This window comes from Crocodylus siamensis, chromosome 5, assembly GCF_052110815.1.
Source record: "Crocodylus siamensis isolate JL-2025a chromosome 5, ASM5211081v1, whole genome shotgun sequence".
Taxonomy (NCBI): Eukaryota; Metazoa; Chordata; order Crocodylia; family Crocodylidae; genus Crocodylus; species Crocodylus siamensis.
In genome coordinates, this window is record NC_143399.1 from 31,466,546 (window position 1) to 31,491,695 (window position 25,150).

General features: G+C 41.9%; 1 protein-coding gene across 11 annotated transcripts in view; it reads right to left on the reverse strand.

The window, feature by feature from the left end:
- Positions 1 to 583: 583 nt before the first annotated feature.
- Positions 584 to 25,150, reverse strand: part of ZNF644 (zinc finger protein 644) — a 90,014-nt gene continuing 65,447 nt past the window's right edge. For 7 of the 11 annotated variants that reach the window (XM_090047094.1, XM_090047096.1, XM_090047099.1 and 4 more), the window contains 4 exons: positions 19,392 to 22,429; positions 18,618 to 19,223; positions 3,871 to 3,973; positions 584 to 2,285 (listed from right to left, as the gene is read on the reverse strand). In XM_090047094.1, the coding sequence (XP_089903220.1) occupies positions 2,093 to 2,285; positions 3,871 to 3,973; positions 18,618 to 19,223; positions 19,392 to 22,398 (3,909 nt within the window). In that variant the 5' untranslated portion in view covers positions 22,399 to 22,429 and the 3' untranslated portion in view covers positions 584 to 2,092. Of the gene's footprint in view, positions 2,286 to 3,870; positions 3,974 to 4,785; positions 4,965 to 16,018; positions 16,217 to 18,617; positions 19,224 to 19,391; positions 22,430 to 25,150 lie in introns of those variants that run through there. The other 4 variants (XR_016442315.1, XM_090047100.1, XR_016442316.1 and 1 more) reach the window with 4 other exon arrangements.

Genomic DNA, 25,150 nt, shown 5'->3' on the forward strand with positions numbered 1-25,150 from the left:
AACCTGTAAGAAGGTGGAGTCCTACCATTGCTCCTTTAGGCCCTGCCTGCAGTGCTTGCATCTCTGACAAGGACTGTTCTTACTGGCATAGCAACTGCTGCTCCCCCAGCTGAGGGAGGCAGCCTGGACTGCACCAGAGGTTATCTTACAGAGAGAGCCAAGCTGAGCTGTGCGTTCGCTTGCCTGGCCCCAAACAAGTAGCACAGGAAGCCCTGATGTGAGAGGCTGACGCAACAGAGCCACACAGGATTGCCTTGTACAGTTCAATTTAGAAGCAGTTAGTTACACAATGATCCTTTCTTAAAATTCATTTTAAGATAGGGCTTTTTTTCTTGCAAGAGAGAAAGACTTCACACTTCAAGCTTTTGGGTTCTTCTCTCACAGTGGTTCTCAACCAGAATGCCACTACCTTCAGAAAAATTATGGAGGGGTGCCTTGAGTCTAAAAGGGTTGAGAACCACTGCTGTATTTTACTTAGACTCAGTAACAGGTAGATCCTAATCTCAAGCCAAACAGATCAATTTCACACAAACTTATTTCACGCAAAATGCAAACAAGAAATGCTTCAAATTATAGACATTCAGATTTTCTTTAAACCTTTTTATTTAGAGATTTTTCTGGTAAGGAGATATACCATAGGAAAGCAATTTCACTGGCAGTGAGGTATGTATATACTCTACCAAAATACTCCTCTTGTTTTAACTGCTTTTAACTTTATTTACATATACAGAAAATATCAATGCATATCCTTGGCTTAACTACAGTATTAATTACCCTACATGAATAAAATGAAATGTTACTTGCATACAAAACTGATTCAGAGAGGAATCTGATTTACTGATTAAAAATTAAATCATGTTTGAAGACAGCCTAAATGAACAAACACAAATTTATCATGACCAAGACACCTGCACCATATTTTCCATCCTCACAGCACATTTATTTCAGTAACTCCGTAAGTAGGTCCTTAGCATGAGCATAGTGTTACACAGTTTCATACATATTAATCACATCCAAAACAAGTTCTAAAATTTAAATTGTAAACATTCTCTTCATATGTAGAAACATTTCAATTGGTGGTCAAATTTGCTAAAACGATATTTTGTTAAACAGAATTATAAATGAAAAGGTCTAGTCTAAACCGTGTAGTGAGCAATGCTTATTAGTACATTTCTACAGTGTTAAATAAAGTAGTAGAGGCAAACTGTTCTGTAAGCAAGTCAGACTTTCATAAAGAAACAAACGTGTTAACAAAAAGATGCTTCGCAATAAAGGAAGTTAGATTTGAATCTATGATACAGATGTAAGGGTAAATACCATCTTTGTTGACAAGTAGGAGGTAGCATAGATGCACCACTTTATTGTCAGTGAGAAATGCAACTGAAGTAAAGAATATTTCCTTACCACAAATAATTTCCAGTACTATGTACATATTTCTCTTAGAAATATTTGTTTAAACAAGTTTCCCTCCACTTTTTAGTACAAAAAAGCTTCATGTGATTTAAAAAAAAAAAAAACACTTACACACCTAGATAGAATAGTACTAATTGCCCTATTTGAATGAAACAGTCTTTTGAACTATGAAGTACATGATATTTAATGCCCTAAATTGAGTAAATTGTATTAGCAGTTCTTGGTATTATACAAAACACTACATACATACAAACAAAATATAATAATATCTTATTTTACTATGCAAGTCTTTTTGGAATAAACAGAGCCTTGATTCTGGTAACACTGCTGAGAACATGGTTTTGTTTTATTTTCATTTTTTTAATAAAATCTGTCTTTAAGTACCCATGTGCAACAATTTAAAAATGGCTGCTTTACATGTAATGGTTTTGTATTGATAAGTGAACACAGTAACTGACAAAAACATAGTAAACCTTAAAAACACATCTTTCACCCTATATAAAATATAAAGACTACTTACTGTAACTGTTAAGTACTCATTTTATTTTGATGTTACTGTAATTCACCTTCCCCATCTTTCTGGCTTCAGGATTTATAAACATAACTTAGTGTAGCAACTTTAAAAAAAAAAGACAAAGTATTTCAAATTTACACCCAATTCAAATTTAAAATGTTTGTTCTATGATGCTGCTTCTGCCATCAGTAAAGAAAATGAAGTTTCAGTAATTGAGGCAGGCTTTTTAAGTAGTGATGTGACTTCAACCATGCCAGCTCCAGTTCGTGGAAGATTTGCGTTGACAATGTGTCGCTGCAAGTGCTTTATCCAGTCTTCCTGAACAGACAAAGGTCCACGGAAGACCAGACCACAAAACCTGTGCAAATTAAAATAATTTCATTACGATATGTTAGCACTATTGAAGACATTATATGATAAGAATTAAAAAAAAAAAAAAACACTTTAAGGTTAATATATTATTCTTTGATTATGCATTTCAGATTTTCTAAACACAAGATTAAAATTTATATTACAAGGTCTGCCTATTCATCTTGCCATAATTAACAATCTCTTCCCTTTAGCAGAGCTGGGTTTTTCCGGAGTAGGAAACGCAACAAAAGTTTTTGTTTGAGAAGTGGAAGCCTAAAATCTGTTGAAAAATATAAGACTGTTTCAAAAATCTCTTGCTTTGTGTAACAAGTGGGCATCCCAGGGCCAATCTCAATTTACACCCGCCCACTTGTTTCCAGCCAAACCACCTGCCTGTCTTGCCTGCCATGCCTCAATGTTCCAGATTATCAGATGTTAATCAGGCAGGAGGCTGCCCTTTACCTGCTGTGATGACAAGGGCCTCTGTACATGCTCAGACTTCCCTTTGATGTGTCTCATACCTCACAGATGTTTCCTCCAGCTAGTTAGTACTGGGATCCAAGCTCTGGAGTCTCACATGCAACTTGCACTCCCCACTGGAGCTTGGGATCCCAGTGCCCTCACACTGGGTTCTCTATCTTGGCTCAGACCAGGCCTTATCATACTGTCATTATCAACAAGGCTCCCAGTCCCATCTCTGGGCCTACCAGCTCCTACACTAGGCTCTAGATCCCATCTTTGGGGGCCAAACTCCATACCTGGGCCACAGTCCTCTCCCGGCTCCAAGCATTGACCTCAGGCTCCAAGCCCCATCCCTGGGCATCTAGCTACTCTCTCTCTGGGTCCTAGGCCCTCTTGCTATTGGCTCCAAGCCTCTCACGACATGGACTAGGGCTCCAAGCTCTGTCCCTCAGTGGAGTCTAACATCCGGATCCCCAATATGCTCCAGGCTCTCCTGCGAGACTGGGGCTGCCACAGGTTCCTCCACCTAGCCTGGGCCCTGCCTCAGTGCTTGCAGTGAACCTGGGTTCCCGTTTCAGATCACAACGCACTAGGGATGTGGGGGCTGGGGGTTTCAGGTGCCCCTACCCACCTTTCACTGGGGAGGTAACTGGCCCAGTATTTCTGGGGAGCTACCCCACCACAGGTAGCTCCACCAGGTCACCCTTCCCCAGCAGGGCGCAGTTTCAGGTCATGCCCAGGAGCATGGGAACTCCTCCTTCCCCAGAGCTCCAGCCCTTACCTCCAAGTGGTGCTGACCTTCTGGCTCTTGGCAGCAGACTGCTGCCCTGCAGTTCAGGGACCCAGCCCTTATATACTCCAGCTGGGCCCTGCTCCCCAATCAGGCATCAGTGTCTGATTGGGATTACAACCAGCTGTAGGCTGCTGCCTGTGCCCCTATAGGTAACAGAGCACCCTTAGGTTAAAACTACTACTGAACTTGGGCAGCACTAAGCAAAACAAAGAAATACATCCTTTAACTTCAGTTATTTTTCGAGTTATTTTTCTATAAGCAGCCACAATTTATAACCTCTTTAAAATAAAAAAAGAAGAATGTGTCAAGTAACCAGTTGCAATTAACATGTATATACCTGCATCGGAGTATGTAAACTTCATCAGCACTATGAGGTAATGGCAGCATTTTTTTCTTGCTTCCAGATCTTGATCTTGACTTCTTTTGCTTACAGTCTAAAGCTGAGAAGAAACAAGAAAAATCTCCATAAATAAAATTGAAAAATTAAGTCAGTCTTAAAACTGAAGAGATAGTTAATAAACTTTCATTTATAGTAGTGCTGAAAAGCTATTTATTTCCCCTTACTATGCCATATTGAGTTGCAATCTAAATTCATAAAAGTTGTAACATGCATCAAGCTCTAAAGATTATTTAAAATGCAGGTAACTTTTTTTTTTTTAATTTAAGATTTTATAGATGAAAACAAGCAATATCAGCCAGGTCATAACTGATCTTAAAAATTAAGTTTTATTACCAGCCAGCACTAGTAACTTAGGGCATTTATACATATACTTTTCTGTCCCAAGATGCACTGGAGATCCGCCGCTTTGGAGCAGACTCAATTAATCGAGTTTGCTCTGCACATGACCTGAGGTGAACTGCACTGTGCTGCATGTAGTTGTATAAGCAGCAAAATGCATAGCAGTATGCAGAAAACAGTGGCAGTTTGCTTTTGAACTACAGCACCTCCAAGATGGTGTTTTAGTTCAAAAGTGTGCCACTGCCCATTTTCTCAGAGCTGATGTGCATTTCGCCACTTACACAACTGGAAGCATTGCAGCACTAGGCACTTTTCAAAGCGCCTGGTGCTGCACCGCTTAGATATGTAAGAATGCCCTTATTGTAGAATGATATGGAATTACTTAATGATAGTTTGAAATTCCTTTTCATTCTTAACATCATCTCAGACACAGAATCATTATTCATTACTGTAGTTCAAACTATGTTGTAAAAATACACATGCATTCAATCAAGTTACATTTTTCAAACTAACATCAGTGAGACTTTCCATCTGCAAGGGATACTTGTGTACATCTGTTACATCATCACGAATGCCTGGCTCACTTGTTCTCATCATAAAAGTGCCAAATGGGAGGAAAAAAGGTTTGGTCCTGTCCTGTCTCTATGGAATTCTGAGATGAAGCTTCCTTAACACTCCTGTCTATTTGAATGCTAAAAGAAATCATAAGAAAACATTATTATCCCATTGCAAAAGGTCTGTAGATATCAGGACAATGCAGTGATGCAAGGTTGCATGTTGAATCATTTTCTTACCAGCTGTTTGAACTATGTATGTAACCATGTAGCACGTAGTTTCAATTTAGATTAAGAACATCTGGACCCTCTTGGGGAGAAGGAATAAAAGTCTACAAAGAATCATTGCAGGGAAAAATTCTCAGAACAAACCAAGTTGGGAAGACACTTTAAACTGAAGTTTACATTATAATCACAACACAATCTTCCAGTATAGCCAGGAAGAGCACATTTGAATTGTTCAGAGAAGGGTGGGAACTCTCTCTATACCCCTACTGCAAAGCAAGAACACTGACTTTATAAAAGCACAGAAATCCCAAAGTAACAGAAGTACTATCAGCATCTAATTCTTGCAGTCTCTCTCTTTTACAAGTCAAGTTTGCTTCATCACACCATAGGAAAATGTCACAAAGACAACTAACTACTCTCAGCAATCTAACAAAAACTCCTCTGCTTAAGATTTCACACCAGTTGTGAAAACCTCAAGCACAAGACTGCAGCTTTGTATTTTTCTTCTACAAAAGTTTAACATTCAGAAAGACCCTGTCCTACCCCACAAAGTTCTGTTGGAATAGCAGTGCTGGCTACATGCATGAAAAGACAAGGCTTGTAGCTAGCACAGCTCTGAGAGCAAAACCCTTAATCAAGATGCAACTGTTGTTAGAAAGTAATTTGGTGGCAGAAAAACTCCTGCTAGCAGAGACTGCATCCGTACCACAGCTTTGCTACCCTGGTTAAGGTAGCAGCAACCCCATAGCACAGACAAAGCTAAACACAGGCTCTTTCTAGACATGCACATCTTCTGAACCCGGGTCTCAGCTCAGTAATCTAAACTAAAAACTCAGGGATGTGACAGCACCAATCCTAAATGCCTCCCAGTAGAAAGAAAGTGAAAAATTCTGTACTTCCAATTCTCTCTCATTAGAGCTTCAGAGCCCTGCTGTTCAGAGGAGGACACAGAAACAAGTTCCTGACTGAGGTGGAGGAATACCTTCAAATAATCATATTGCTGTGAAAAAAGAGTGAGAGGAAAGAATAAAACGACAGCTGCAAACTGGCTGGAAACAATAATGAGGGAAGTTACTGAAAAAGTGAGGAGAAAAGTTGAGGGGAGCAGAGAATTAAAATGAAGACACCAGAAGCGTACAAAAGCAGCGTGAAAGTGATTCACAGAAGGCTTGAAGGAATTCTAACTACTAGGGGATGGGACGCCAGAGCATGCTCTTTGTTGGCACTACGTGAATAGATGTTTGGACAGAAAAGTCAGTAAGGACGTTTAAATCCTCTTGGAAAAAGTGAAAACGTGTTCTAGGTAGCAGGAAGTGTCCTTAAATGCTTTGCGTCCAATCACAGTTTCTAGTTTCTACAATAAAGAATTATACATCTCTCAGGTTTTAGAAAAGCACAAGTTTCACAGGAGAAGCAGCCATTAAATCAATGGGTTAACATTTCATACACCACACTATTGGTACCAGCCTCTCCAGAGAACAGCCTTCTGGAGAGAGGAGACCAAGTACTGAAGCCTAGGAACTAATGTGTCTGTAGAGAACTTGTAGCCTAACCTTTGGCCCAGCTGACCAAGGTGGAAATGATCACAATAGCTTTGCCCCTCTGAACCTTGTAGACTGCCACATGAAAGGGAGCTCTTCTCTTGTTGGAACCAAAAGGAAAAGTAGGGAGCCACTAAAACTACAATGTATCCATGTAAACTGTTTCCAGTCACTTAGCAGCTGCAAAACTAACTACAAAATATCAGCATTGAAGAAATGGATTTTTACAGAGGTTCAAGAAACAAAGAGGGAAAGAAAAAAAACATATGGTCTCATTCATCTACTAGACGGACCAATTATAAAAAACTTAAGACTGAAAATAGTCTTGATGCAAGATGTAAAGGAAGGATATCTGATCACCACCGATACATGGTCCTTCTCAGAGACTGGAACTAAGACTGGAACACTGGATCAGTTCAGCAAGAGACGGACAGAAAACAACTAACAGACAGCAATGCAAATGTTAAAACTGGCAACAAGTTGGAGGAGACATTTCCTACCCCTACTTTCAGTAAGTACACTTGGTTTTTTTTTAAGGCATAAACACAGCATAAACATGCTCAAGTCCCAGCCAATGAATCCAAAAGGAGAGAATAAAAGTTTTGATAAAGTTTGACTAGAGAACGAATCATCATCAGTGACTGCAAAACTTACTTGGGTTTTATCATTTAAGCACTCAATATTAGTAAATTCACTTAAGAGTCTTGTGCACACATTCACACACTGTTCTGGGTCTTGTACTATACAATGCAATAACACAAAAAAGGAACCCAGCAAAGAAAAAAGGCGACTTCAAGCCTTACTGTTAGGTAGAAATCAAACCTATGTTATTAAATAAGATTTTGGGATCACAGCGCTGATTGGGTGGTTTTACTTCGGTTTACCTTTAGTTCCTAGCAGTTTCCACATAAATTACTGCCCCCCACAAACAGCAAGCTGGTAAGCCCTCTCAGGAGAGTGGCCTAAAATGCTGTATCCTTGTAAGAGTCAAGGTAGTTCCTTTAAGATTAGGATTAGGCAATTTGTCAGAGAGTGGTAAGAAAGCTTGCACTGCCATTACCTGTTATGCCTATTTTGTGGCTAGGGAGATGTAATCTATAGAAGCTGACATGATCTTTCTTAGGCACCCAATTCTCTATAAAAGTCTCTCTGAAATGCACCTCTTCCTTTCAAAGAAAGCCCCTGTTGTGGAACTTGCAGCTGCTTGAAGATGTGTCTACTCTAACTAGACCCACCATTTCATCAACACCTCTGATTCCACATGCCAGAAGGCAGAGAACAACCAATTTTAAAACCAGAAGAAGATAATTAAATATTTGAAAATATCATTTTAAGGAGCTGAAGTTCCATTAAAAATATATATTTTTAACAGAATGTGTTAGGTAGGAGCATAGAGACAGTTTAGCAAGAAACACCACAACAGATGCACGTGGAAGACTAAAATATATACCCAATATGAATGGGGAACATAAAATTGGTGGGAAACTCATTATGAGCTCTGTTACAGGTCTTTTTATCCAGTGATGTTGAATGTATAACTTTAGGACTTCACTAAATCGGAGGTGCTCTCTTCAACAGCACAAAACAAAGACTCTAACTGGGACTTCACTACTTTTCTTAAATACGTTTTCCTAATGAAATATTAATATTAAAACCACACTACAATTGAACAGTCACATCTTACCCATCTGTTATTTCTCTGCTTACTTGATAATTTGCCAAAATGCAGTCATTCGTAATGTCTTTCCCAGTCATTACTGAAAATTAGTATGGTTCAAATGTACATCAAGATATTGTTACCTACAGTAATCTGTACACCAAAGAATTTTATTTCATATTCCTGACAATATTAATACATTTGCTCATTTTTCGCTGGCTGATCAATTATAAACATCACGACCGCAAAATAAAGACATTCCAGACGGTATCTCTTGCTCATCCTCTTTGCTTGAAGGGAGCACAAGCAGGCACTGCTTTACTTCACAAGAGCAGCAGCAGAAAAAAAACAAATGGATACTCATCTGTAGGAGCAGAACAAAAGAATGAAAACAGTGATGATTCCTAGCCAGTAACAGACAGGGATAAGAAGACTTAAGTCAGGGGAGAAAAAATAGAAGGGCAAAGAGAAGGTTGGGGAGACAGAAGGAGAACCTTGGCGTACAAGACCTTAGAAGAGGAAAAACAGGAGAACGATGTACTTTGAAGACGCTGGAGAAGTCTGTCTACCATTCTTTGACTGCCAGGAGGAACAAAGCTGTCATCTGCAAGACTCCAGGAGCTGACTGTAATCTTCCAGACTTTTTTCAAAAATAGGTAGGAAAAAGGAACCTGGCATCTTCTAGAGGTGAAGGACTCCAACAATTTCCAGGTTGTGTAAATATGTATTTTACAGCTTGAAAAACTGTACAAATCAGACAACTGTACATACAAACAGACCTAGCCAGTCATTTGTGACTATGGCTATAAAGCAATGCAGACATAATGGGCAGCCATCCTGGCAAATTAGATCTGTAATTCTACAGTTAATTTTCAAGGGCCAAGAGCCTAGCAAGTTCCAATCTTGCTTGGAGACTGGGCCTTTTACTCATTCCTTGAGCACTGGCAACTGTTTCTCTACATTCAGCATTTTAAATTTGAAAGAATAGTGTCTGCAATAGACTATTTTCTACAGGACAAGATTAAATTAAATATCCTGAAATATATAAGAAAGCAGAATCTTCTAGTGTAAGTCCTATTATAACATGAATACTGAAAATATACACAGTCAAGTAGTGGGGAAAAAAAATGAAACTTCCCCAAGATGGGTACATGAGGTAATGCAGTCCTGGGAAAGCTGCCTGCACAAATTATTGTATTTCTTTTCTTGAAAAGCAAAGTATATAGTTCCTAAAGAACCTGTCTTATCACATAGGAACTAGAGTTCATGTTTGAATAAATTTAGGTAATTAAAGCAAGGACCCAGGACACAGTTTCAGCTAGTAATTTATTTCACTGTAGTAATAATATTTATTTTTAAAAGTGCAAAGTTGTAAAAAAGTAACCTTAAAGCTTTATGAAAGCTGGAAAAATCTCTAACAAAATCAGCACATCCAATTAATTGCAGACAATGCTCATCTCAAACTTTGTTTTTACACTGAGCCCCGTCTCTTTAACAGCATAAGCTGGCTTCTTGCACTGCAACAAGAACAGAGTGCTCTAGTCAGGTCCTCTATTGCTAAGTGCATCCTACAAATATGCACACCAGTACAGTACCTTTACTGTACACTGTAAAGCATCAAATGGAAGCTATATTTAGCTCCCTTAAGCTTTTTTAGTCAACTGACATATATAGGTCTATTTCTTAGTCTTTAGATTAATTTAATCTTCATAGAACTATGAAGATTAAAGTAAAACTACATTCTATTTACATGGTCTTCTAATACAATTAAACTCTCTACACTGCTGGTATCAACCTATGGTCTGTGTCAAATTTAAAGGTACTTAAGTTCTTCATAATCAGATTTGTACTCTATAGATCATAAGAGTTTTAGGTTTTACAAAATTACTTTTCTAACTCCAGAAGCAAGAAAAACTCTCAAGTGTAAATAATGGAAAACTCAGCTATTTTGGTGAAGTTTGCCAACAGCTTAAAATATGTCTACAAAATACGAGCTGCCCACAATCTCAGTATGTATTATATCCAGTTTCTACACAGTGCTGCTCAACAATAAAGTCGCAAAGCACTTTGGAAATCAGTCAATTTCCTCTATTTTATAGAAGGGAAAGAACTGAGGCATACAAAGGTGAAGTGAATCTCAGATCACCCACAAATCTCTAAATCCCAATCTCCTGCTGTTCCCTAAGCCTGCAGTTCCCAAACCCTGACAGACTGAGTACCACCAATTTGAAATGATACAGCCTTAAATACCAGCAGCAATTTTTTCATGCACACAGCTAACAGACCATGTATTAAAGCAACATAAAACAATGTTTTATGGTTACTGAATGTTTTAATCAGTTATGGTAGCCATATCGAACAATTTAAATTGGAAAAAAGATTGTAAACCAGAGGTAGGAAACGTTTTTGGCTAGAATACCAAAAAAACCACAATGTATACCCTGTCAGGTGCCGGACTGTGGGCACATCAGAAAAACAAAACTGGGTACACGGCAGGACGCACTGCGTATTAATATAGTTACTAATCATAAATGTTGTTTTTTTTAACAGTAAATAACAGGTTTTATAAAAATTCTAAACCTGGTGACAATAAATAAAGCTTCATACACTACCTTTACTCTTGTGTATTCTTTTTTAAATGTGTTGTGATGGGGGGGAGGAGGGAGACAAGAGAGGCAAGACAGAGGAGGGGGAGAGAGAGAGGGAGGGAGGGCGGTGCTGCAGGCAGGACAGCCCTGCCAGGCTCTTGGGAAGGCAGCAGCCAGAGGAGATGGGGGGCTGCCCCAGGGTTCTGGGGACTCAGGCCGCAGTGGGGATGCTCAGCAGCACCAGAGGTGGGGCCTGGCCTGGGCCGTGCAGCTCCGCAGGGTTGGGGTGCAGCTGTCCAGCCCACGGGAACGCCGCCTGACTGGGGCAAGACGCAAGGCTTGGGTGTGCTCCCTGCTTGGCCTGTGCACACCAAGTGCAGCATGAGCAGTGAATAATCCCCCGAGCTGCAGCAGGGACTCCCTGGGCAGAATGCCATGTCCTGCTACCACCAGGCAGGCAGAGGCACTTGGCCAGCACACAGTATAAGGCAGCGGTAGCGGGTGGGGAGGGGCTGGGCACACTCTACAGCAGGCATGGGCAGCATATGCCCCCATGCCTGCCCCAGAGTGAGTACAGCAGCAGAAGGGCCCCCACACCCTGCTGCCTCTGGAGGTCCCCACCTCCCATGCAGGTCCAGAGGAAGTGCCATGTGGTGCAGAGCCCCGCACACAGATCTGGGGAACACATGCCCCCCCATACCTGCCCTGGGGTGCACACAGAAGGGGGAGTCCCCCCTGCATTCCTGGAAAGGCTCAGGCTGCCTTTGTGCTGGTCCTGTCACAGGGATGGGGCAAGCCGGCCTGAGGGGAGAAAACCCCCGAGAAACAGAAGGCTGCTGCTGCCCTCTGCACAGTGCTACAGCTGCGTCCGGAGCTGCATGGCACACCACGTGCCTGTCACTGCCGAGCAGGCAGAAAATGCAGTGCAGCCAGCACACAGCAGACACATGGCATCACGCAAGGCTCCCAGGCCAGTTGCCATCACAGAAGCAGCCCACCTCTGCCCCATACACAGAACCAGGGGGCGTGCCCCCAATCCCTGCCCCAGGGTGTGCACAATAGTGAGAAGCCCCCCCGCCATGCCCCTGGATGAGCTGCCCAGGCTCTGACCATTGCGCCACCCATCCCAGGGCCCATTCACCCCAGTCCCTGCTTCTGCTCCCCTACCTCCTTCACCATGGAGGCCTTAATCTGCCCCCCTTTCCCCCCAGCACTTACCTAGTGGGTTCTGTGTTTCTGGCCATGTACAGCAGGCTACTGCTGGCTCAGTGTGTGCAGCCCCTCCCCGCAGCCTTCTGTGTACCACTTAACATGTACCACAGTTTGGGAACCACTGTCCTAAGCTACTGTGCATCCCCAGTTAAGATGTTTAGATGTTAAATCTAACATCATTGTAAAAGCTGTATTTTCTAATAATTTAGGTGTGCAACTGTGCACACTTTTGTAATGACAACTGTCTCTACAAGCTGAATAACCATAGATAAGCCAAAGGTAAAAAAATAAAATAAAAAGCACAACCCAACCAGCCCTATAAACCAGAGGTGGGCAATTATTTTGGCTTGAGGGCCACTTAATGAGTTTTGGTGAGTTGTCAAGGGCTGCATGGGTAGCCCCACCCCTTGACAGTTGCTTCACCCCCTGGTTGCCATATTGGGACTGGAAGTCCCCAATCCCTGACCTTTGCCACAGGAAATCCCTCTGCTTGCCACCTGGAAATACTCCTTTTGGAAGGGGAGGGTTGCCATCTTGGAACCAGAAAAAACAAAGAAATCACACACAAGAAGTCAAACACCTACTATAACATATTTTAATTTTATCAGAAAAAATATTTGTCATGATTTGTGTTTGAGTAGTGTATATAGAGGGAATTGCATAATAAGCCAAAAATAAAGTCTTACTCTTGTATATTGTGTGTGGGGAGAGTGGGGTACGGTGAAGTGTGTAGGGGGGTATGCGTGTGTATGGCAGGGTGTGGGAGAGTATGGCAGAGGTTTGAGGGGGTGTGGCTGTGTGCATGTTGAGGGGCATGGGGGGGTATATATGTGGGGAGGTTGTGGGAGCAAGGTGTGGGTATGTAAGGGAGAATGGGGGAGTGTATGGGGACTCCTCACACACTCCTGCACCTTATGTGCAGCCCCTCCTGCAAGCAGCAGCATGCAGGGACACTTGGGGTGCTCAAGCCCTGCAGAGGCAGTGGCGCGTGGCTCCAGCCAGCGCTGTGCATGGGGGTGAGGAGCGCAGCCTGCCCAGCCCACCTCTATTATGGGGGCTCTGCACAACACATGTGCAGCTCCCACACTTGTGCAGCATCAGGGGAAGCCCCGCACTGGAGCCGGCTGCCTTCCCTGCTGTGCAGATCCCAGGACTCTGCTGGGACTGAAGGGAGCCCCCATCTGCTGCTTCCACATGAACTCCTGGGATCTGCACAGCAGAGAGTGACAAAGGCAGCCAGTGCGGGGCATCCCTCATTGCTGCACAAGTGCAGGAGCTTCACACACGCTGCGTAGAGCCCCCGCAATAGAGACAGACTAGGCATGCTGAGCTCTTCGCCCCATGTATAGCCCTGGTTGGTGCTACATGCCTGCGCAGGGCACAAGTGCCTCAAGCACCCCTGCCTGCTCCTTCTGCTGGCTGCGGTGGCTATGCACCATGTGGGGGAGTGTGTGGGGTGCTCCCACAGCCTCCCCCCAACTGTCCCTCACACCCACATTTTGCCCAGCCAAGCTCTGCAGTTCTGCTACTACCTTGGCCATGGGCTCCACGCTCCTGCCAGCCCCAGGGCCAGGCCCACACAAATCGCTGCCCCCTCCCAGTTGCAGTTTCCCCTTTAGCCCCTGCCCCTTCCCTACCAGGGAAACCAAGCAGGTCCCCTGGGGCAGCTGCAGTAGCAGCTCCACTAGAAGCTGCTACTGGCTGGGCTGGGCCCTTCCTCACACAAGAGTGGGAACAAGGCACAATAAAATATGTTAGAGGGAGGGGAGGGGAATGGTTTGTCTACATGGACAGAGGGCTGGGTGGGGTGCAATTCTTTTGGTGGGGCCTGCAAGTCATATTTTGCCCACCCCTGCTATATAAACACAACTCTAATACAAACTGTGGCAATAAAATGCCTCCATCTTTTCTCCACTGAATGATTCTGAAAGCAGTAAATGTAACAAGTACTACATAAGAGCCATATATTTCTATAAAATAAATGTATACTGATGGGTAGAAAATGATTTTTAGAGACTTCCTTTTAGGAACTGGCTTGTAAGTAGAATAAATATTGCATTATAACAATGGCCCAGGGGCATGGCAAAGGTTAACTGGTTTCTAAAAGTCTATTTGTGACAAAGTTTCACATTCTCAGCCTTCAAGGCAGACACTGCATCTGAAGCCAGCAGACAGGCAGGCTGGAAAATTGAAAACATGTCCTGAAAACTCATAGCAAGACATAAGGAACCTGCAGAATTGGCACTGGGTCACAGTGACCAGCTGCAAAGCCCCTGGGATTTTTGGTTTTGGTGAAATGACCAAAATAGGAGGCTGGGGATCCCCAATTAAGACACCAGTGAATGACCAAATTAAGATGTATGTGTATGATAAATGTCTGAGAACCAAAGGGATATGCTGGCAGGATGGAAAGTGGACAGAATGATGACCACAGTAAACCAATCAACAGTACCCAGAAATGGAGTCATCAGGACAGAAAAAACACAAAAGGAGGGATTTTTAGAGCAGGAGGGGGGGATCCTGATGGCATGGGCAGAGGGCACACCACCAGTCTGTCTTGTCCACCCCAGAGGAGTTGGGCATTGCCCCTCAACCCCCAAGACTGCTGATATCTGACATGCAGGCAAAGAACCACAGGGTGATGCTCACATACTGGCCAGGCATACTGCCCTGTGAAAATCCTAGAACTGGTAGGTAAGTAGGGTTGGGGCAGGGGAGGAGGGTTGTTTACCTTTCCTGTATTACTCTTATCTGCTATCGCTGCATATCAATAAAATTTGCCTATTATCAAATGGAAAAAAGTTATGGTTGGTCTGAGGATTTGGATCTGCCTAAAACAAGATAGCGGGACTGGGTCGTAAATCCAGTGCCAACATATACCACCTGCAGACTTTGTCCAAACTTTCTGCTGTTAATAAGAGATTCATTTTTAAATCCTATGACCCTGCCTTCATGGACCCAGTCTGCAAACCTTAATTAAAAGTTTTTGGCTCTCCTCACAGAAAAAGTTTGACACCAGTGTTCTACAAATCTGAAAATAAATTAATATAAAACACTATAGTATATTGTGTATATCTATGGATAAATATGTGGGGGCACTGCCTCTTATCAGTTAGTATACAGACTTTCTATATTTGTTTTTCCGTGTAGTGATAACCCAATGCCTTTCCTATTACCTATTAGGTATGCATATTCTAGGCTTTTCATCTATTTTCCTCAGTCCTATCCCTTTGTCTCCCTACCTTTCACACTCCTTTTTCCCCACTACAGCCTACAACAAGTCCCACTGACTTCTGTAATGCTCTGTGCAAGTACTAGAATTCACGTACGGACAACCATCTGCAGGATCAGAGCTTTACATCTTGTTCCAAATCATAATACAAAATATTCAAGGGACTCTATCCAGCATGAGATCTAGCTATTTTAATATAGATACATTAAAAGTAGCCTCAGATACAACACATGATCTGAGCCTGCAAGAGGCCAAGCTCATCCCATAGGCCCACAACCAAACAATTCTGGCTCTGTGAACCACTGGGAAACTAACTACATAATATACTCTTAGCTGTATAAGCAATAAAATCACTCTCGTCTATTTCAACTCTACTACTCTAAGGGTGGCATCTAATGATGGACAGGTAAAAATTACCTGTCCAAATACTTTAAATTGTCCTGTCCCTTTAATAAAGGGTCAGTAGCTACATTTGGGGTATGAATGAAAGTTGCACAGCTTACAGCTTTGTTTACATACCTGGAATGCTAAATTCAAGAGTCAGTAGGAATGAAAACCAGACATGAAAAATGGACAAACAGCAACAGCTATATGCTTACGGGTTGCTGAAATTCAACTTTTGTGCATCAGAGAAAGCTTCAAGACTATTTTTTGGATTAACATGATTTTGTCCAGTCTGATGAGGAAAATGCATCATAGACAGACTTGCTTTTTACATCTGTAACAAAACATACCTGTCCCAGTCAAAAGTCCAGCACTCTTCTTTCGTGCATAAGCGCGTAAGTGGTTGGACAGGCTAACAGCACTTGTAAACGTCGTATTGCAATGCACACACGTTCTAAGCTTCACAGGCATACCTATCATTCAAAAGAAAACTATAATCCAGTTCTCTCTTCAAAAAATGAAATTCTCAAAGCGTTGTAAAAAGTTTTCTGTAATAAAGATGGTTTAAAATATATTCACTGCATTGATGCAATTGTTTAGTATATTAGAAAGATCTAAGTTAACCACTATTTACTTCTCTACATACTGTTTAGAGCCAAACCATGTTAATTTCAGAAAGAAAAAGAGGGGGGCAACTTGAAACCCCCCACAAGCTTCTCTGGATTTAACACCTATTATCACTTTCCTCCTGATCTCCACATTATGCAGATGATTTCCTAACCCCAAAATACAATCCTGTGATTTGAATAGCACAATTCTGTTGAGAAGTTTCAAAGCCTGCAACATTCCCAATAAGGAGAATTAAAAAAGTCTAGTTGACAAAGTGGTAATTAAAGTGTTTTACCCATGAGACTGTAAAAGGCTCAATACTAAATTAGGCTGCTGATGAAGGCTGGGAGAAAAGGTGGTAAAACACACCACTGAACAGCTGTTAGACAAAACATTTTATTCAGTGCATTTTATGTTCATTACTTTGGATGCGCAATCAATAATGAAAGTTAATGATTTGAAGTTTTTTGCTAAAATCTTTGTGCTAAATAAATGATCAACAAAGTAACATCTTAGTTATCGCAGGAAAGAAAACATAGTGAAACAATACTAAACTCCTCACTTACCAAAGAAACCATTATAATTGTTTCTCCCTCAATGTTACTATAACACCACAAAGTGTTTTCTTTCACTTTCTCAAAAATACATTAATCTTGGTCAATGCAGTCAACTATTATTTTTTTATTTTCTATATGCTACGAGACTGTTTAATAATTAGTTGGGGAAGCTTCTATTTGCAGGATGAAAAGAATTCTATTACCCAGCAGCCCACAGAAAAAATAGTTTGCAGAAAAGTGACAGAAGAATGCCTGGTTCAAAAACAATGTTTAAATGGAAACTACATTAAAGTTAAGTGGAATAACAATTTTTGCTTAGGAAACAACCTAAGAGATTTTCTTATTAAATCAATGGTTATAGGAGGTTAGTTGTCAAATTCTACTACCTTAGATCACAAGTAATTCAGGGGCCTCATTTAAAATTGTTAGTATTATGCAAGCATAGGCTCATTATTACTTGATTTTGCAATACAGCCAAATAGGTGGCACCTAACATTCACTAGTAAAATATTAAACACAAAGCAGTACACTATGTCAGGTTTGGAAAACTGTCTACTCTGGTTTTCTAAATAGAGTAAACCTGCCAAATATACACTTCCTTGTCAGGCAACCTCCCCTTCTTTAAGGGACAACCAAAAATACCCACAAGCATTGAATACAATTCTGTTCCACCTTTATAAGGCGATTTTGGAAAGCAACCTTTGTTAAGGAACTGACTGACAGACCTCACTTGAGTGGTAAAGACAACTTCTATTGCAGAAGCAAGATGTTTTTCATAAAGATAAGAATACAGGTGAACAACTATTAAGCACTGCACTGCCAGATTTACTTTCCTCACTAGATAACATCAAGAGAACCAGCAAAACAAAAATGTTGATCCTGTACGCCAATATAAAGGATATTGCAGTACTATAAGGTGGTGTCCAAACTAGGAGCAGAAACATGCTAACTTTATATACACATAAGTGTTATCAAAGGATGCTAGAAGAGTTTCCCTGACAGTGGAAACAGATAGTGTGCGACAGCTGCATAAAGAACATTTTTCGAAGCTGTGCTAAGGAGCATCTAAAAAGCAGTCTTAAAATTGCAGAATTGTTTTGTCAGCACAATTCTCAGGGAAAAAAAATCTGTCCACAACAAGTCAGGAATTGTGTGTTAGAACCCTGCAGGCAACAACTGTATTCAGAGCTCTAACTAGCACAGTTCTTCTCCCAGGTTAGACAGGACCGAAGAGAACAGCAGTTTCTCACACCAGCCACAGTTCTATAACAGACATGCATTTATTTACACAGAAAGAGTATGTTTGCCTAATATGTTGGTATTATTCAATAACAGTTCATCATTTTGAAATACCATGCCATTGTAATACCGACAAATAGTCCTGTCAGTTTGGATAAATGCTGATTTTACATGAACTAATGTTTGGAAAAATCTAATGTTTGCATTCAGCTATTTCAACTGATTTTGGGGGGAGTAATATATTTTGCAAACCAAATGTGCTTTGGTTTTAATTTTTTGCTCATTTTTATGGCCCCTTTTTAATTTATGCACCTACCTAAATGCAGGAGAAGAATTATATTCCATGAGAGAGGTCTCAGTACTGATGAATGCTAATATTAGGAAGGTTACTCAAGAAAAGCTCATTGTACTATTTCCTCATTTAATACTTGGCAAAATAAGGAAAAAGGTTGAATATGGGTCTAAGAAAATAGTCTACACTGGCAAACATTCTAATAAATAAAAAACTCTTCCGAAGTGTTTTTAGCCAGAAACGTCCTCTTACCTGACTGCATAGTCAAGTCCATTTTTTGTGGTTGATACATCAATGGACCGTCTTCATTTAATGGAAGAACACATTTCTGAACAAACCTCTTTCTTGCAGTTTGATTATGAATCTTTTGCGGAGAAATCTCAGGATTCCTTTCTTCTCCTAACCTTTTATTTTTCAGAAGTTCTATCAGTGTAAGTGACTGATTTTTTTTTTCATCATGCAGTACTGTTTTTGTTTCATCACATTCATTTAGGAAATTCAGCCCTTCTTCCTCTGATGCAGACACTGATATATCTTCAGTCTTTAGGCCATTACGGTATGCTTCAAGAGGTATAACATTTTGAGATAAAAAGTCATCATTTGATGCAAGTTTCTGAGCGACAAATGGTCTGGGAATAATACGGCGACTGTTCAATGCCTTTAGGATTTTTTCATATTTCTCTTCATTTTGCATCATCTCATTTAGAACACAGATAGGAGACTTGTGCGCATCCCACTTGGTTTTGCCAAGCCTTTTCAGGTGTCCTCGCACGTGATTAGACAATCCAATTTTAGTATCAAACCAACCTCCACAGAGCTGGCACGTGTGTTCAGAAGAAGTTTCAGATTTCTCAATAGCTAAAAAGGAAAATAATTATTTATATTTTTTTCAACCATTTTGCTCTACATAACTATGGTAAAATTTTAATACCAAGTATAAGAAAAATGTTTTCAGAAAGATTTATTTTTATATTCAAAAGACAATTTAATCCCCCTTCATTGCACACCGAAACTAAGAAACCGTACCTTTTCTAACTCGTTTAACAGGAGTTCCTGTTCCAGTTCTTTTGAAATGCTGCATTTTGTCACTTGTTGCTATCTGCTCTGGTGAAACAACATGACGGGCTTCATAGCTTAATCCAGCTCTGTGAAGATGTCCACGGACATGATTAGACAATCCAACACCTGTTTCAAATGTTGCTGGACAGTACGGGCAAGACTTCTTCTCAAGTGACAAATCAGTCCAATGAAAAACCGAATTATGCTTTGGCAATGTCGTTCCTACATTTTCTAAGTTCTGAGGATCGTGTAAATCATGTAGGAAGTTACTACCCTCAGCATCTTCATAATACTCAAAATAAAAGCCATCATTCTGCTCATAACTAAGAGAAGATTTATCACCAGCTTCACGATCCTCCATTTTACCTTTGAATATGGGGAATAGGTTTACATGCTCCTGATTAATATCAGTGTAAGACTCATCCTCCACAGACTGTGTAGTGTAATCACATAATTCAACATTATCCCATGAACTTTCATCCTCCGTTTCATAGCTGTCTTTTTTTTCAGCAGAGTTAAGTTTCTGTAAAACAACAACAGTCATTTTATGCAGAAAATCTGGATAGCAATCCAAATCCTCTCCTGTAACAGAGCCTTCCCTCTTGGATTCTTTAACCACTCTTTTTATAGCTACATGCCTACGATCTTTATAGCCTTCTGACCTTTTGGAATCAAACTTATGACAATCCTTGATAAAACTATTATTATGGAAACTATTTGTTGAATATAAACATAAAGAACTGACAGAGCTGGACTCTTCCTTTTTAAAATGTAAAGGATAAGAGTCACTAGATTTTTTAATCATTCTGTTGTTTTCATATTTGTGTCTACGGAAATAATTACCACTTGTTTTGACACTAGCTTTCTGCTTTGCTCTTTGATGAAAATATTTAGATTTTTGGTCAACGCTATTTCTAATAAAAATAGCCTTGTTGGTAGAATTTAGATTGCACACACTTACAGCTGATTGTGAAACGCTTTTCCGAGCCTTCTGTATCCTGTGGGGCCTCTTGTGAAGTTTTGCGAAGTTACTGGATTGTGAAGTTGAGCCAAATGATCTCTTTACATCTTGTTTTAAAACAGAGTTCTTTGGAAATGTAGACGATTGTTTGATCAACTGTTTAGTTCTGCTACCAAAATCTAAAGGTTCTTCAATTACACTACTTTTCCTTTTTTCTAATTTAAGATGGCTCCCAAAAGGATCAATGCATGAAGCTGGATGCAAGTATTCCATATGTTTTTTTAAAATGCTTCTGGCAGACGTAACAAATGGACACATCTTGCACATATACGTAGATGACTTTTTTGATGACCCTAGATATGGGTCTTTCATTGAAGTCTTTTTCTGTGTTTTCCTCTGGGATATATCACTACTGATGATTGAACACTTCACTACCGCTCCATGAGCAATACCTCTATGGCATTCCAACTCATTTTCTGTCACAGCCATGAAGTTGCACTCCTCACAACAGTAGTATCGTTTATCTTTTTCATGGGTTTTAGCATGCTGCACAAATGTTTTGGGACAATTAGTACCAAATACACACTGAGGACACTGTAAACGTGCACTTCTACCCTCATCCTGGAGTTCTTTCAACTCACGGATTTCTTCCATCAATTTTTGCCTTCTTTCTTGGTGAATTATCATATGTTTAAGAAGTGAATTACGATCTCGAAAGGTCCGTCCACATTCCCTGCATGCATAGGGCCTTGGGACATTGAGATGACGGAAATGACTATTTCCGTCTAAATGATACATCATATGCCTATGCAGGTGTTTCTTCTCCCTAAAATTCACATTGCACTTTGTACAGGGATAAAACGATGGTTCATCAGTACTGAAAGTGGATGGTGATTCTGAATCACTCTGTTCACATTTGTTTTTTAAATTATTAGAAAGAAAAGTGCTAGTGTGAACAGGAGAAGTATCTTCTGCACATTTATTAGTGGGACTATAAATCAATTGTTGGATAGCATCCACAGCTTCCAACTCCTCATCTGTTGATTCAGGCTTCACTTTTGTCAATGCATATTTCTGTGGTTCTATTACTTGTAGTTCTTCATTCTGCTCTAAAAAATCAACATTTAGTAATTTTGATTTACTGGGAACATAATTTGAATCACTAAAACAGTCCTCAGTATACCGTGTTATTTTGCTAACATCCATCTTTCTTTTTCTTTTTTTCTCTAGACCTACTTTACAGTGAACAGGAGACTTCTCTATTGTTTCTTCATTTGTCATAAGAAATTGTATGAACTCTTTCTGAGGATCCCAGTTGGGATCACTTCCCGATCTGAAACTACCTGTACCTGAGGAAACACCTGTTAACGTATTGACACAATCATCTTTTACTAGTAAACTTTTGCCATCTTCACACACTTCTACTTCACCTATTAAAGTGCTATCTACACTATTTCCTACAGATTTCTGCGTATCACAACCAACTGAAGCAGAGGTAGGTAGATTTTTAATGGAATGAGTCAGGTTCTTCGCATGTGCTACATCAGGTAACAAAAATAAAACTTGGTGCTGACTTGACTTCTGTGTTGTACTCTTTGCAGGCAGCTGAAGGTCGTGAACCACTGTCAAAGTTGAGCACGAATCTGTATGATGACCCATAGGTTGCCCAGTGGTTAATGACGCACCGCCTTTATTCATAATAGAAGTCTTAGTTAAGGTGGAGTGTGAAACTGGTCCATTAACTGCAGTTCCTTTCGGCAAGATAAAGTTTTCACTAGAAACAGTAGGAGCACCAGTATGTATAAATAGAGAAGTCTGGCCTCCGCTTAAGGCTTTTTCAGATCTGTCCCTTGATAGCTCTTCAGGCAGAGTCAATGTATCATTATTCTGAAATGACGTTTCGCTCTCTTGTGATTTAGGAATGCCACCCTTTTCCTCAGAGATGAAGTTGTCATCATCTAGGAATTCTTCTTTAGCACCAGTAATTTCAGTATTTGTATTTGAATCATCCATATTGCTGATCTGTCCATTAAGTACGTTTACACTAAAACACAAAAAATATAGCAGTTAGACATTCATAGAAATAATGGATAATGGTGGTTTTTAATTTGATTCGCTATCTCTAGCAGTTTGTCATTATGAGTAGAGGTTTAGAGCTATAATCTGAACAGTTATTTTGAATTTCTTAAAAACAATTGTTATCATTTAAGATATTCAAAGCAGACTGTTTCCACGTTTACTTTGAAAAAACAGATAAAGTTAATATATAAACCTTAACATTCATATATGATTGATCATGTAAGTACTTAACTTTAAAACTTGAATATTAAACTCAGCCTCTATACCTCGAGATATAGTGTGTTGTACAACAAGGTATAAAGTTACAGGTATAATGTGTTACCCTAAGGCAGGGATGGGCAAAGTCTGGTCCATGGGCTGGATCTGGGCAGCAGTGGACTCCAGTTCCCAGCAGCCCTTGCCTGCATAGATAGGGCTGGTCTCCATGGAGACCCCAGCCACAGCTGCCCTGTGATAGTGCAAGGCTGAGGCCCTCATGGAGACCAGCCCCAGCTGTGCTGGCAATGCATGGGGCAGGACAGGGGGCTGTTCCAGAGCCCTAGGATCTTGCAGCGGGGGCATCCTGGTCCGGGGCCAGGGCAGAGCCACAATCTGCAGCCTGCACACTTGGGGCAAGAGTGTGCAGGCAGCAGATCATGACTCTGCTCCTGCTCAGGACCACGCTGTCACCCATCGATGCAAGGAGCCAGGGTTTTGTCGCAATCCACTACCTGCACATCCCTCCCCAGAGTGTGCAAGCTGCAGATCACAGCTGTGCACCAGCTGCTTGCAGCAGTGACAGCGTGGTCCCAAGCAGGGGCAGCACCGTGATCTGCTGCCTGCGTACCCCGGCCCTGAGTGGCGTGCTGCAGTTCTGCTCTGGCCCTGGACCAAGCCGCCCCTGCCACAAGATCCCAGGGTTCTGGAGCAGTGCCCCGCCCTGCCCTGCCAGCGTGGCTGGGGCCAGTTTCAATGGCAACCCCAGCCTTGTGCTATATCACAGTGCAGCTGCGGCTGGGGTCTCCATGGAGACCAGCCCCAGCTGTATGGGCAGGGGCTGCTGCGAAATGGAGTCTGGCTGCCAGCCAGATCCACCATTTTGCCCACCTTTGCCCTAAGGGGAAGAAATACAAGATGATGACCTTCTTTGAAATTCTGGACTCAAAGTTTTCGGCCTAATCTAGTAGCCTTAATGTTTAATTATTCTCCTTTCCTTTTTTTAATATCCTACCATTGGTATTTGTTCATTAGGGGGAAAAAAAAGTATAAACAGACTTCAGCAGTTTCAAACCAACTGAGTTTAGGGTCCCAGACTACAAGCAAGCGAGGACATTTGAAAGCAACTTTTAGAAGAATTTGGGGGTAGGGATGAATTTATATAGTACCTTAATTCTGATATAGCATGGAGAGTTGCATGCAGCTAGTAAGTCTGTTGTGGTGGAAGAGGAGGGAATGGGTGTAGGGGTGGCAGATCAAGACTCCCACTGTGAGGGAGGGAGTGGGGCTGGGACAGGTACTGCCTAGCCAGGGTGTGGGATGGAGCTGTAGCTCATCTGGGGGGGGGTGGAGGAATGTGTGCCCCCAGATCTGTGAGTGGCAGGGCAGTTGCTGCTGTGGGCTGGGGCCAGGACCGTGCCAGGCTCTTCCTGGCAGAGGCTGGGCTGGGCACGGGGCAGGCAGTGGTGGCAGCACTAGGAGGGGCTACAGGGGGGCTGCAGCCAGCCCAAAATTCACCGTAGTTCCCCCCTAATCCCCTTCCCAGTGCCACTGCTGCCCGCCCCAAGTACGGTGCAGCCCAGCCTCTGCCAGGAAGAGCCTGGTGCAGCCCCAGCCCTAGCCTGCAGTGGCAACTACCCCGCCCCACACAGATACTGGGGCACATGCTGCCCCCCACCCCCTCATGCCCTCCCAGGGTGCGTGGCACAGCTTTGTCCCATGCCCCGCCCCGCCCCACCCCACCTGTGCAGCACCTACCCCAGCCTCTGCCCCAGACCCAGCCCTACTCCCTCCCTCACCACAGGAGCCTTGATCTGCCCCCCCCCCCACACACACCCCTTCCCTCCCCTTCCACAACAGATTTATCAGATGCACACAGAGCCCCAACCTGCCAGGCTGTGCTCCTCACTGCCTGCCTACATGGTGTGCTAAGGCTGTACATGTGCATGGGCCATTTATCAGCCATATCAGGCAGATTGCCGATGCAGCCAATTTTCTTTATATCTATGCCAATCCAATATCGGACAGACATATTGATGCACTTCTATTTAGGTCATATCACAGTAACCATAAAAAGCAGGCCTCTGTACTAGAATCAGTTACTGAATTCAAAGATGTCTTGTAAGAAAAAGGAAGAAGAGAAATTGCTTCTGCCCTTTATTTCTCTCTTAGGACATATATGGTGGCCTGAAAGACCACATTAATGGCTTTGGCCCTCAGAGCTACGGCAGCTGCCAGTCATCCTACCACAAAATATCTCGCTTGCATTTTGGATCCAAAGCGTGAAGCCCTGTCAGATGGCTCGCGGGGCAGCCCGCAGGCTGGAAATTTAATGGTGGGACAAACAGTGGCTGCCGTGGTTCTGGGAGCTGCAATAATTAGCACCATCCCCGCTTGCTCCACCACCAAAATTTCCAGGTGACAAGTGACCACAAACCAGGTCTGGCCCAGAGGCCCTGCACTCCAGATCCAAACCATGAACCAGCCATGC